Source organism: Ambystoma mexicanum, chromosome 5p (assembly GCF_040938575.1).
Source record: "Ambystoma mexicanum isolate Mex_15411 chromosome 5p, UKY_AmexF1_1, whole genome shotgun sequence".
Classification (NCBI taxonomy): Eukaryota; Metazoa; Chordata; class Amphibia; order Caudata; family Ambystomatidae; genus Ambystoma; species Ambystoma mexicanum.
In genome coordinates, this window is record NC_090930.1 from 851,276,413 (window position 1) to 851,290,703 (window position 14,291).

The 14,291-nt window shown below is 47.2% G+C and overlaps 1 protein-coding gene across 2 annotated transcripts in view; it reads right to left on the bottom strand.

Annotated features, from left to right (window-relative positions):
- The window catches only part of VPS41 (VPS41 subunit of HOPS complex), a 1,668,740-nt gene that overhangs the window by 608,458 nt on the left and 1,045,991 nt on the right, over positions 1-14,291 (bottom strand). For both annotated transcript variants that reach the window (XM_069613279.1, XM_069613280.1), the window contains one exon: positions 14,142-14,223. In XM_069613279.1, coding sequence (XP_069469380.1) covers positions 14,142-14,223 — 82 coding nt within the window. The remainder of the gene's footprint in view (positions 1-14,141; positions 14,224-14,291) is intronic.

The following is a 14,291-nucleotide window of genomic DNA, read 5'->3' on the forward strand; positions in this document are numbered from 1 at the left end:
CTATAGAGTATTGGGGCATTGGCCATGACATTTAGACTATCCTAATTTACCTCCATCACAACACCACTATAAATTTTTGACTCAATAGTGATTGAAATTTATCCAAAACAATCGACACATTCGTAGGGTTGAGACAGGGATGCGTAGTGGCTCGCTGTCTCTTCAACTTATATGTGCCTGATATTGGGGCCCATCTGGATAAAGTATCCTTGACAAAACCCAAAATTGGAAAACAGAGAATAAACGGTCTTGCATATGCTGATGATTTCGTCCTGTTCGATATGACCCCTATCGGCCTACAGAAGCTCCTGCTGTCTCTTGAAGCCTTTATAAATAGTAATAAGCTGAAAGTGAACCCTAAGACATCTAAAATCATATCCTTCCGTGGGAAAAAGCAGACAGTTGGAGGTGGTTGAGTTTTTGGTTTACCTAGGATTCCAAGTAATGGCTCGACCAGCAAAACTTCCCCTTCTGGAACAATTGGAAACCAAAGCGGCTAAACTTGCTGCCCAAATTTTATACAACATGCATTACTATCCGTAATAGCATTTCTGATGATTGTATCCGCTTAGATTCACATGCTGTGCATATAGTCCGACATCTAGTGGTAATCGCGGAGTGTTGCATCTTACTTTCGAGGATCGAAAGGGGGGCATCGACATTGGGCGTGGTTGTAACACTATCCCTAATTTGACGTGTAGTGTACCCAAAATTCCTCACATGTCGAGGTCCCTCAGATTGTGTTTTTTCTGCCGTGAGGGAGCCTATGACTATCGTGAGTGAGTAAAGAGAGAGAAGGGTGTAAGATGTCTATGTTCCTTCTACTCCAAGATTGGAGGAAGGGTGGCCGCATGTACAGATACAATCATCAGAAATGCTGTTACGTTGAGTAATGCATGTCTTCTGATGCTTGTTAATCTGCTTAGAATAACATGCTGTGCATAGACTAGCAAACAGTACCCAGAGATTGTGGTGGGATATGTGAAGGAACAGTAGCAAAGAGATGTCTTAGCACGGCTTGTCCCACCTGAGAGTGCAATCTAGAATGTGCATCTAGACAGTAGTGTTGTGTAATGGTGTGTACAGTACTCCAGGTTGCTGCTTTACAAATGGACTCAAGAGGAACATTTGCAATGAATGCTATGGAAGCCCCAGTGCTCGAGTGGAGTGTGCTCTAAGCTTGAAGGGCAGATCTCTCTTGGCAAGAGTGTAGCACAGTGTGATGAGGTTGACGATCCACTTTCAGATGGCTGATTTAAAGACAGGGTCACCCTTCTCTACCAGCTGCCACTGAAACGAAGAACGAGTTAGTTTTTCTTAGTGGTCTAGTTTCTTCCAGATAACACATCACTACTCTCCGCACAGCAAGTGTGTGGAGGCTTCTTTCTGCCATGTTAGTGGGGTTCGGGAAAAAGGTGGGTAGTTCTATTGATTGGTTCACATGGAACTTAGACATGAATTTAGACGCAAACCTTGGGTGAGTGCATAGGACCATCTTATCCTTGTGAACAGTGACAAAAGGGTCCTGAACTGAAAGTGCCTGCAGTTCACTGACTCTCCTTATAGATGTGACTGCCACTAGGAAGGCAGTCTTGTAAGTGAGTGCTTTAAGGCTAGCCTTATACATAGGTTCAAAGGGAGGCCCCATTAGTTTAGTCAGTACCACATTCAGGTCTCATCCGGGAGCTGGGTTTGTAAAAAGGGGGATGAAGTCTTTTAACCCCTTCCATAAAAGCCTTGATTACTGGAATTCTCTACCACAAAACCTTTTTTTCTGAGACATGGTGTAAGCTGAGAGTGCAGTTAAGTGTACCTTTAGGGAATTGTAGACAAGACCTGAGTCTAGCGAGTGAGTCCGGTACAAGACAATATGTGTTGGTGAGCAGTCGATGGGATTGATGCTCTTGGAATTGCACCGGATGACGAAACGTTTCCATTTGTTGGAGTAGCAATGTCTTGTGTTAGGCTTTCGCGCTTCTCTAAGTATGTCTGTGCATCTTTGAGGTAGTTGGAGGTGTCCGAACGCTATGTTCTCAGGAGCCAGGCTGCTAAATTGAGATTTGCGGTATGGATGGAGTGTTCCCACCCCCCGTACTGTGACAGCATGTTGTACGGGCATGGCAGCTTCCTCACAGGTGAGACTGACATTGCCATGAGATGAGAGAACCAAGGTCGGCGGGCCCACATCGGGGCTACCAGAATCACTGTGACTGGTTTCTGGTGCATTTTATGTGCACTATCTTGAGTAGGGGGGTGGGGGTGGGTGCTGCGGGTACCTGATGGTGTAATCTGGGCATTGTGCATTCTCAAGAGTTGCAAACAAGTCGATCTCTGTGAAGCCCCAGTCTGCAAAGATGTTGAGAACAATGTCTTTGTTCAATCACCACTCGTACTCTACGGGTAGTGGGAAGTCTCTGCTGAGCACGTCCGCCAGAAGATTGAGTTCCCCTGGAACATGTTGTGACAGGAGGAAGATAGCCCTGGAGAGTATGTGCCCCTTTGCTTGTTCAGCTAATACAGGGCCGTGGTGCTGTCCATGAGGACTAGGACCATCTTTCCCTGTATGTGGGCTTGAAAGGCCTTCAGGGCTTTGAACACTGTCAGAAATTCTAACAGGTTTATGTGGTTGGATGCTACCGCTGGGGAGCAAATGCTGTGTGCCATTTGATGGTGGTGAGCCCCCAACCCAGTCAGAGATGGGTCCGTGGTGAGAGGGGCTTCTACTGCAGGGGGTGGGGGGGTGAAGGATTTCCCTTGCAAGAGGTTCTTCCTTGACCACCACTGCAGAGAGAGAACGAGGGCTGCCGAGACAACCACTAGATCATCCCATTGTTCGTTGGCCTGACACCATTGGAGCGAGAGTCACTCTTGCATGGGGTGCATGCGCAAACATGCGTGTGGGACTAGATAAATGCAGGAGGCCATCATCCCCAACAGTCGCATGGCTTTGCATATGGTCACCTCACGATTGGCTACATAGTGAGGGATCTTGAACAGCATGTTTTGAACCCTCTCATTGGAGGGGAAGACGAGCCTGTCTTTGGTCCGAAATAGAGCCCCCGGAAATAGTTTGACTTGGCTGGGGTCTAGGCTGGACTTTTTCTTGTTGATTTAGAATTCCAGACTGAATAGGAGATCTACTGTCTTCTGGGTATTTGATAGGCATGTTCTGTACAAATCCCCCGTTCTTAGCAAGTCGTCGCAGTAAGGATAGACTGGAAGGGACTGCCTGCGCAGGTGAGCCGCTACTACCGCCAGTACCTTCATAAACACCCGTGGGGCTGAGGCAATGCCAAAGGGAAGGAACTTGAACTGATAGTGCTTGTCCTCTATCATGATTCTTAGGTACTTTCTGGGCACCAGCAACATTGAAATATGAAAGTATGCATCTTTCATATCCAATGTGGCCATGTAACCCCCTTGTGTTAACAGGGGGAATACTTACTGCTACATTCTATGACAAGACAGGAGGCTGGCATTAAGCTTTACTTTCTTTAATACTGCCATATCATCAATTCAACAAAAATTTAAAACCGTAACATTTGTGCTGTTTTTCCTCCATCTATGAAAAAATCCCAAATCTGAGAGGTTTTAAAAGTTCCATAGTCTGTGTTCCATCCAGAACTACGACCCCCATGATCCTCTGGGGCTTGATAGTCCTGACCTCTCCTCATCCACCTATCCGAGTCCGATCCCTAGTATAAGAACCCCCCACATTAGGTATGTTCCTCTTTTTGCTGCAATCTTGAGATAAGTACCTGACACTTTATATTTTATAAGGTTCTATGTGAACGATGTTAACTTAGGAAGCGCTAATATATAGCCGCACAACCGCTTGTTATTGGTTTCATACTACGCATTTACGATCATATGTATAAAACTAGTGAGGTGATTACCTCAGTGCGACATTAAGCAGCCGCGTTCATGAGGGGAGAGGCAGCATGAGCACCGACCGCAGTTCGAAGGTGAGTAACCTTGTTAAGTGTGCTTATTACAGGCGGAGGAGCGGGAGCCGGAGCCGCAAGCTCGCCCGCTCCAGGCAGCCGGCCCGCTCCTCGTAGAAGCCATGCCAAAAACGCGATGAGCTCTAAGACCCAGGGGAGCGGGAGGCGGTAAGCTCCCAGCGTCCCCTGGGAACTCTTGAACGCTCGCACATAATGATTTCATTACGATCACAGAGTGGAGAGAGAGACGGTGGGCCTCCAGAGTTTACTGAATTACATTAAACTTTTTTTTTTTAAACGAAAAGTGAAAGCTTTGCCTTACAGCGGGGAATCGGGAGGAATTAACCCGTATGAGCAGACCTAGGCTGGTAGAGAGTCTACAGCAAGACTTCTTTGGGTTTCTGGTGCAGCCTTCTCACCCCTCAGTGCTGGCAGCTCTGCAGTTGGCCCTGCCAACAGAAGGAATGGCTGGATATAAAAGCCCAGGCCAAACTCCATCAACATCTCCAGAATGGAGCAGAGAGGAGTGGGAGGAGGATCTCTCTCACCTAGAACCTGATTTATCTCAGTTTTAAAAAAGTACTAGGGGACTCGCTTACCCAAGCAGTCTCTCTAGGAGTACAGCCTATTACTCAAAGGCTAGAGGTTTTAGAGGCGATCGTGGCAAAGCAGAAGGAGCAGTTCGCTGCCAAGAAAACACGGGAAGAAAACCCTGAAGAAGGGCCGTCAGCCAGACACCCCCCAGAAGGGGTTGAACCAAAGGGGCGTAAAGCGGCTCGGAAGAGCAAACACTCTTTGACCCACCGAGCATAGGTGGAAGGGAGGATACTGCTCCCCAAGAAATAAGCGACCCTGTCGCTAGGCTAAAAAGAGCCTTCCTGGACAAGCAGAAAGAATGCCAGGACAGACCCCCTTCCCCAGGGGTGGACAATTCAGGGGATCACGATGAGGGCTACTCGCCCGATGATGAGGGGTGAAGGAGACGACATCTATCAGCACTTCAAAGAAAGCGTCCACCCTCAAGACATGGATAACACCACAGATATGTTTGACCCAGAGGCCATCAGGCACCCAAGGTCTTGCGAGTGGGTGCCATCGCCCAGGGTAGCGGCATACATGTCCCAGCATATAAGAAAGCCGCTGGATAGAGAAGTGCGATCACGCATGAGGTCGGAGTGCCCTCGGCCTGAATTGCCAGGGAAGCTAGTGGAAACTCCCGATCTAGACCCCAAGATGGTCACATTTGTGACAAAGTCTGCACGAGACATTAGAAAGGGAGTCGACCGCACTTGGAGGGGATGCCAAGACAAGCTTTTGGACATAGCAGGTCCATTAGCAAAAATAATGGACCTGGCAGAGAAGGTGAAGGACACTGAACCCCGGTTGATCCCCTTGCTCTTGGTAATTGGGCCCAGAGAGCAGTGTGTCATCTGGGCAACGGCAACTGCGCGCTCTCTTCAGAGAGGAGGAGAGGCGTCCTATTAAAAATTGACGGAAAATTGAGCGACATAGCCTCTTATGAAGCAGGTGAGAATGCTAAAGGTCTCTTGTTCGGCGAGGCTTTTGCAAAGGAGATGTCAGTTCGTGGGCACGTACTCGGCATTAGAGAAAGCCCAAAGCTCAATAAAGAAGATCTTTCTGGGATGTGTTTTTTCTGGGACCGGGCGACAGAGGGACCGCGTGCCCAATACTGGGAAGGCAAGCAACAGGATACCTTCTTACCAAGCAGATCCAGATTTCCAACAGGTCGTAGAGGGAGAGGATCTTATCGGCAACGCAGTGCCGCCGGCGGTGAGTACATCAGCCATGAAAGTAGGAGGGAGAACTCTCCCATTTTTAAGCAAATGGCGAGCTTTGTCGCGCGATGCATGGGTACTACAAGCAGTGACAGGGCAGCAGCTAGAGTTTGTGGGAAACCCCGTCCAAAGTTCAGAACCTCATCCCATATACATAGCGAGCGAAGAGACAGCATTATTGCACAACAAACTCCTCAGTTTAGTAGACAAAAACACAATAGAGCGAGACGACTAAGGGTGCCGGGTTTTCTCAGCAACATGTTTCTGGTCCACAGGGGAGACAAGACGCTGCCAGTTATAAACTTAAAAAGCTTAAATGCATGGCTCGAGTACAATCATTTCAAGATGGAGGGCAACCATCTGCTTCGCAACCTTATATGCAGAGGAGACTGGTTGGCGCGCCTAGATCTCAAAGACACTTACCTCACGATTCTGATAGCGCAGGAGTTTCAGAAGTTTCTGCGCTTTCGGTGCAATGGACAGATATGGCGCTTCTCATGTCTTCCATTCGGCCTAGCGTCCACGCCTTGGGCTTTCACCAAAGTGATGAAGCCAGTAGCGGCCGCTATAAGAGAGAGAGGAATTCGTATCATTATATACCTAGACAATATTCTCGTGCTAGCCTCAGACAAGAGTACTCTCACCAAGAACGTGCAGTGGATCTTCACGCTCTTGGCCTCACTCAGATTCTTGGTGAATTTGGACAAGTATCAGCTAATGCCAGTGCAGAAGCTGGAGTTTCTAGGCTTCACAATAGATACTGTGAAAGTGACTCTCGAGCTCCCTCACCACAAAGTAAGGGCGATAAAGAAGGAGCTCAGAGTAGTGATAGCGAAGCAAGTTATTTTGCATCGGTGTCTGGCCAGAGTAGTGGGGTTGCTAGCGGCCTCGATTCAGGTGCTATTTCCAGGCCCGCTTCACTACCGAGCACTCCAGCGCCTCAAGATCAGGCATCTACAAGGGGGCGTAGGGTATCACCAACTTGTGACCTTAGACTGTGAAGCGCTTACAGAGCCCCACTGGTGGCTTCAGAATATGGAGGCTTGGAACAGCCGAGCGATATTCGGAGACGCCCCGGACTTGGTTATAGAGTCAGATGCAAGCAGGTCAGGATGGGGAGCCATATGCGAGCACATAGAAACAGGAGGGAAATGGTCAGAGCAGGAGTTGCATCTGCACATAAACTGTCTCAAATTATTGGCAGGTTCTTTTGCGCTGCGCACCTTCACGAAAGACGCAGCGAAATGCTGTGTACTGCTCAAGATGGACAATATCTCAGCAGTACGTTATATAAACAAGCTAGGGGGAACAAAATCCAAGTTACTAGCGGAATTAGCAAAAGATTTCTGGCATTACTGCCTCCAACACCAGATTGCGGTGATGGCAGAGTATCTACCGGGGACCATCAACGAAGTAGCGGATTGGAACTCGAGGTATCTTGTAGATTCCAGCAATTGGAAACTACAACTTCAAGTGTTCGAGAAGTTGCAGAAACTCTGAGGTCCGGTGCACATAGATCTGTTTCCGGCCAGGCTGAACGTGCAGACACAGAAGTACGTCAGCTGGAGGATAGACCCAGGTGCAGCTGGTATGGACGCCTTCCTGCAAGCATGAAACCGAGCGCTCCACTATGCCTTCCCACCCTTTATCATGATCACGATAGCGCTGGCAAAAGTGCGCAGAGAACGCGCCAAGCTCGTGACGGTGCTACCGTTCTGGAAGTCACAGCCCTGGTTTCCAGCAGTGATGGAACTTCCTACGAATTTTCCAAGGATAGTTCCTCATCGGCCGGACCTTCTGCTAAAACCGACCGGCCAGACACATCCCCTGATAGCAACGGGCAAGCTGCAGTTGATGGTCTGTAGGATTTCACAAGGAAATGGGAGCTGCCAAGAATTTTGCAACTCGCTGCACACTGCATCAAGGACTCCTGGGCGCCTTCCACCATTAGGAGCTATAGCAGCGCATGGAGAGCCTGGGCTCATTGGTGCACAGACCAGCGTCTGGATCCCGTTTCATCCCCTTTAGTGCAAGTCCTTAACTTCCTAGCGGCTAAGTTCCAGGAAGGTGGTGCTTTTAGAACAATAGGCGTTTACAGATCGGCAATCTCAGAAGGACACAATAAGATAGAAGGGAGCGCAGTAGGCGAACACCCCGCTGTCCTGCGACTACTGAGAGGCATAAAGATGAGAAAGCCCCCAGAGCCGAAATAGGCAGTGTTATGGGATGTTAGGGAAGTTTTTGAACTTGTCCTTACAAGGCAAGCGAACAGAGATCTTTTGCTCTCACAGTCATCAGGCAAACTGGCGTTGTTATTGTGCCTTACAGCATGCCAAAGGGTATCAGATATTAAAGCGTTGGAGATTGATAGGAACATCTATCCAGAAGGAGAAGCCTTTAACATAGCGAAGCAAACAAAGACAAGTTCGAGTTATTTCATACCCTTATTTTACAGAAAATTGTGCGTCGCTCAATGTATCAAAGATTACGAAAGTGTCACAGCACAGTTTAGACCGCGAGGGGTGACCCAGTTGCTTATAGCGCGCTGAAAACCATATCATGCAGTAGCAGCAGCAACAATCGCCAGATGGGTGCGCGAGGTTATGCAGTGGGCAGGGATAGACCGGTCCTTATTTGGTCCGCATTCAGCGAGGGGTGTGATGGCTTCTAGAGCCTTCTCTGCTTGGGTGTCGCTTCAAGATATAATGAAATTGGCAGATTGGTCCTCTGAGTCCACCTTAAAACACTTTTTTTTCAAGCCTGTATCTAATATAAACGAGTAGAGTGGTGGCGAGCTTTGAACAAGCAAAATGCGAGCCTCCTGTCTTGTCATAGAATAAAGATTGCCCACGCTTACAGCTCAGGAAGTCTTCATCTATTAAAAACAAGGAGGCGAGCATTACATCCCACCCGATGAAATGTTAAGAATCCAAACCTATGTATGGTATTTGTTAATGTTCAGATGGTGTTTTGCCCGCCCCCTCATGAATTCTTCTCCATCTTTTGTAGGAGACGATCAGAAGATGACTTGAGTACGAGTAATGATCAACGATGTGAGGAAGTTCGCTCGAGTGGTCCGGGGGACCTTAACAGTTGCAGTTGGGCACACAGTTTCGTCCTTGGTCGTTGATCAGCCAGAGGACAGTTTGAGTTTATTGCACAGTTGTGAGAAAAAGAAAGAGGAAGATACCTAATGTGGAGGGTTGTTATACTAGGGACTGTACTCGGATAGGTGGATGAGGAGAGGTCAGGACTATCAAGCCCCAGAGGATCATGGGGTTCGTAGTTCTGGATGGAACACTGACTATGGAACTTTTAAAACTGCTCATATTTGGGATTTGTTCATGAATAGGAGGAAAAACAGCACGAATGTCCCAGTTTTAAGGTCTTGTTGAATTGCTGATATGGCAGTATTAAAGAAAGTAAAGCTTAATGCTTGCCCCCTTGTCTTTAATAGAATGAAGACTTCCTGAGCAGTAAGCGTAGGCAATCTTTATTGTCATTTTGAACTTTTGTGGTTTGACAAATTTGTTCACTGGGCGCAAGTCTAGCACAGGGTGCATGGTGAGATCCTTTTTTGGGTACAAGGAGGCACACTGAATAAATACCCTGGTTTACCTGATAAATGGGGACGACTTCTAAGGCGCCCTTTTCTTGAAGGATCTGCACCTCTTCCAGCAGAATCTGAAGGTGTGCTGGCGAGAGAATCTGGATGTTGGTGGACGGTATATAGGTGGCTGGTGGAACTCGATACAGTAACGGTGGGCTATGGTCTTGTGCCCCCACTGGTCTGAAGTGACCTGACCCCATGTGTGAAGAAAAGATGTTAAACGTCTCCCTGACCTGGGAGGCACGGGAGGGGACCCGGACTGGTGAGTCATTTTCTTAGCAGAGGCCGGGGAGCTTCTAGGGGTGGAGTTCCTACCCCTGCCTTTGCCTCTTCGCGGACCCCTCGGTTGGTATTGACTGGTGGCAGCTGCGCCTTGCCCGGTGGACCATGGCATACCCCCTGTTCCATACTGATTTTGTGGGGAATGGAAAAAAGATTGTCCGCAAAAGGAGCGGCAAGAGTTACCTCCCCGCTGTTGGTAAGGGCGAGCAGTAATTTGGTTAAGGGACGAGTCTCGTGCTCTTTTTTGGCTGTTTCCAGTGCCTCGTCCACAGCTTCTTAAACACATTAGATTCTTCCACTGGTTTATCAGTGAGGCCTTTGTTTCAGGTTTGGACCCTGAGTTTTTGAGCCAAGAGTGCCTTTTAAGAAGAGTGCCCTGGGCCAGTGTCCACCCCGCCGCCTGTCTCAGCTACATCCAAAGTATTCTTGAGGATGTTATGGGGGACCCGTTTCCCTTCCGAGACAAACGCCAGTAGGCGTGATCGTACCGGTTCTGGGACTTCCTGAAGACCTCCTGAAGTATATTCCACTGCACATCACTGTAGCTTGTGAGAAGTGTAGCGTTATTAGCAAAACTGGTGGTATATGCCCCTGAGGTTGTGATGCGTTTGCCAAGGGCATACAGCTTTTTACAGTCTTTGTCGGGGGGTGGGGCGGCTGTTCCGAAGTAGACAATGGCACTCCGGCTCTTTCCTGGTAGTAGTAACTATTAGTGAGTCTGGCGTGACATGCCCCAGGATGTTCAACAGGACAGAAGGGGAGGGGCGCAAAACTGTTTTTCAACCCTTGGGTTAATGGCACTTGTAAGTGAAGGGGATAGTAAAGAAGGTGCAATGCGCTTCTTGAATGAGTTCAGCAGGGGGATTGCCCGAATTGCAGGTGGTTTTTCCTTTAGGATGTCTTCCACAAAGTCAGTATCTTGTACAGACTCCTGAGTGGCAATCTGAAAACGATCTGCAGACCTTTTCAGGAGTGCATTAAATGCCATCTGGTCATCAATGAGTGAAGCTTGTCTCGGTCGAGGAGGGGGGGGGGAGATCAAGACAAAGGGCGTCTGGGTCAGGGATATGAGTTAGTGAAAGCCAAGTTGTTTCCTCAGCAGGCTGATCTTGGCCCCAATCTGGACATGGGTCCAGTGAATCCTGTCCAACGGGATTGTCTTGTTGGTCATTGGGATCTTCATAGACCTCTTCAGGTTCTGAGTATTCAAAAACCTCTTCCTGTGGGGTCAGGCTGGAGAGTTTTTGTACCTTTGGAAAGCTAGGGCAGGAACCCTAAGGGTTACAATATTTGTGAGAGGATTCTACAAATGTAGACAGCTTGTCCATACAGCTTTCAAACCTTACTTTGGTCCATGTAGATGACCCAGTGGTGTCAGGAGGAGGGAGAGGCTCTCCAGGAGAATGGGGGTCCCTAGAGGGAGTGGCGTGTTAGCCAGAGTCTTGGAGAAGGGCTGAATACTCCCCTCGACGAGAGGATGTAGTCTTTGGCTTATTCGCCTCCGAAATGATGTTAGCGAGACTCTTGCGTAGCTCTGGCGGCTTTGGGAGAGATTTCGGCATGCCTGTAGGCGTCGTCGAGGTCTTCGGCACCGCCAAAACCTCTGTGGCGGACGCGCTCTTAGATGGCGCGTCAGCGGCCTTGTGTTTTTTTTTAGTAGAGGCACCCATGTGTGTCGAATGCCCGGACGCATGCCAAGATGACCGATGTGGGGAGGGTAGCCGAAAATTTTCAAAGGGCCTGTTGGCATCTGTTTCCTTGATGTATCCATCGAGGGAGCATCTGGGGTTGTGTGCTTATCCTTTTGTGGTGCAGGTGTGCCCGTCGCTAGGATGTAGCTTCCCCATGTAGCTGCCTGACGGGGCCGGGACGGGCAACTGGGAACCGGACGGTTCCTCGGGTAAGTCTATGGCCTCCACATTGGAGCCATGGCGGCCGCTTGAGTCCTCGTCACTTAGCGTCTTCGGACACAAAAGTTGGCAGGACTTGCAGGATTACTCACCATGATCACGAGGTAGACACTTGTTACACTTGCGGTGAGCGTCCTTCCACGGGTACTTTCCGTTACAGGACGGACAGAACTTAAAAGGAGTCCTCCTCATAGTAGAGGTAAAGGGCGGCAACCAGTCAACAAGGGAAAAGAGAGGGGAAAAGGAAATGCATTCTTAAATAATCAAACCCCGGGGCACCACTCTCCCTACTGTATAGGCCTGGCCCGGAAGGCCAAGGCCACGCAGTCGACAGCGTCGACCGAAGCACCAGTCGCCGAAAATCAGACGTCTCCAGCGTAGGGGTCCACAGCAGTTGTCAAAGAAGAAGGATGAATACTAAAACAACCAACGGTTTTGGAAGAAAGCAGTTATACGTTTTGCAATAGTTTTCTTGCAAGCTCCGCATATGTCGACCAGGTAGCTGGGCAGAAAAAAACAATCTGAGGGACCTCGACGCGTGAGGGATTTCGGGTACACTACACGCCACATTAGGGATAGTGTTACAAGCACGCCCATGTCGACGTCCCCCTTTCGATCCTCGAAAAGTAAGATGCAATACTCTGCAATTACCACTAGATGTCGGACTATATGACCAGCATGTGATTCTAAACAGATTAACACGCATCAGAAATGAATAATACATTTGGTAAATGTACTCTAAATCCAGTCATTAAGTACTATAACAGGACAGTGGTCCTTAAGCTATTGTATGGCTTGGAGGTCTTAGCAAGCTTTGAGCTGGAATATCTAGATAGTATTGAATCACAGATATGGAGATGTATTTTATATTGGCTGCCCAAGTGTGTACCAGGCCTTAATTCCCTGGAGAGTCGAGTTATTTCGTGTCAGTTGGTGCTTTCTAGGAAATTGCTCTGCTCTAAAGAGGACCTGCTGTATACCTATCTGGGCAAAGCAGGCTCTTGAGGGGGGATTTCATCTGTTGGGAGAATTTATTTTGTCAGAATGTATTAGATGTTATTGACTCATCCGTAAAAACGATGCTGTTGAACCCTATCGGGGTGAAGGTGATTTGTATGACTGATTGGATAAAAACGGGTGACTGACTGCGTAAACACTGTCTATATGGGCATGTGACGGAAATTTCGAAGAAAGCCAGATTGGTGGAGCAATATGTGTATAGATTCCCTGATGCCGGTTAAAGAATTTACTTTATGAGTTTCTGACTTACATTTACAGGAGAAAAACTGAGTATAAGAAACAAAGGGGCCTTGGTGTCAATGTGCCGGTTTCTAAGAACTGTGGGAACGTAGACAATTTAAAACACCTTTTAGTCAAATGCCCCAGACTTCTGGAACTCTGAATTACTTCCTTTGGTAATTCGTTCCAAATCTAGAAAGAGTTGACATTGAAAAGCTATGGATGTCTATGTTGCACAGAAGCTCGATACCCATGATTTTGTCAGTGGTGAGATATCTAAAGTACTGTTAACTGTGTTGATACAGGGTTTTGCAAGTAAAGTGCGGTTAAGATCAAAGAAGATTATAGATACTAATACAGCAACTCTTTTATGCTATGACATGTTTTGCTAACCTCTTGACAACATATTTGAGAACTATAGCTTTTTCTTTTTAAAACAAGTTTTTTTTCTTTTAGAAAAAGTGTTTGTCATCTGTTAATTTTTTCTTTTATTATTTCTTTGTTAAAAAAAGCAAATTTCATGAGGCTGTTAGATTTTAGATTGTAAATGTTTAAATGGGTTTTCATTAACCTTTCTTTTAAACCAAATACAAATAAAAAAAATAATATGTAAACTAGAGCAAAAACCATCGATAGGTTTAATGTTTTCTCAAGTATCTGTCTTCTACTGACCTGCCCAAAGGACTGAGTTCATCTGCAAGAACGGTAAAAATGGCAGAAACAGCTGCCATCGGTCACACAGACAACGCTGCATTAGGTCATACTAGACTATAAGCAAACCCCTATTCCTGCAGATGCCCAGGACAAATCTCTACTATTCCTGACTTCAGAGACTGGAACAGTGACAGTCATTTCACACTGTGAGAAAATACTTCAATTTCCAAGTAAGTTCCTTAAGAGGAGGGAAAAATGAAGTTCAGCAAAAGGGCACACAGACATTATACATTCATATCCATTAAAGTATGAAAACCCTCAGAAGGGTCTGAATTGGGAACCAGGGACAGAAACGACCAGCAACGTAACAATATAGGCATGTGTTAGGAGATTTAGGCTACAAGGAGAAGGGGATGGCTTGTTCGACCATCCAATGAACCAACACATTTAACAGCCATACATCAATTACTATTCTATTAATGTATTCACAATTACTGCTTTTTAGGGATTTCTTACTAGTAAATCTCTGCTAAACTAGTTGATAGCCATGTTTTGCTTTTTTACCTGCAATACATGAAAAACTGTAAAGCACTTGATTGGTCAGTAAGTCTTTTGGTTTCACGCGAGAATGCATTGCCGCCACTTCAGTACTATTGCACAAAAGATGTACACCAGTTACTTCAACACTACATGGGTTGCGACTAACCTTCAGTTGGCCAATTTTCTTGAACCGGTAAACTTCGTCTTCCCACAGCTTCATGTTTTTTCCAAGAACTTTTTGGCATTTTCTAAAAAGGAAAACATTTTGCATGTTTTAGATGAAACAGATAATTTTGAAAAAGAAGAACTAACACTC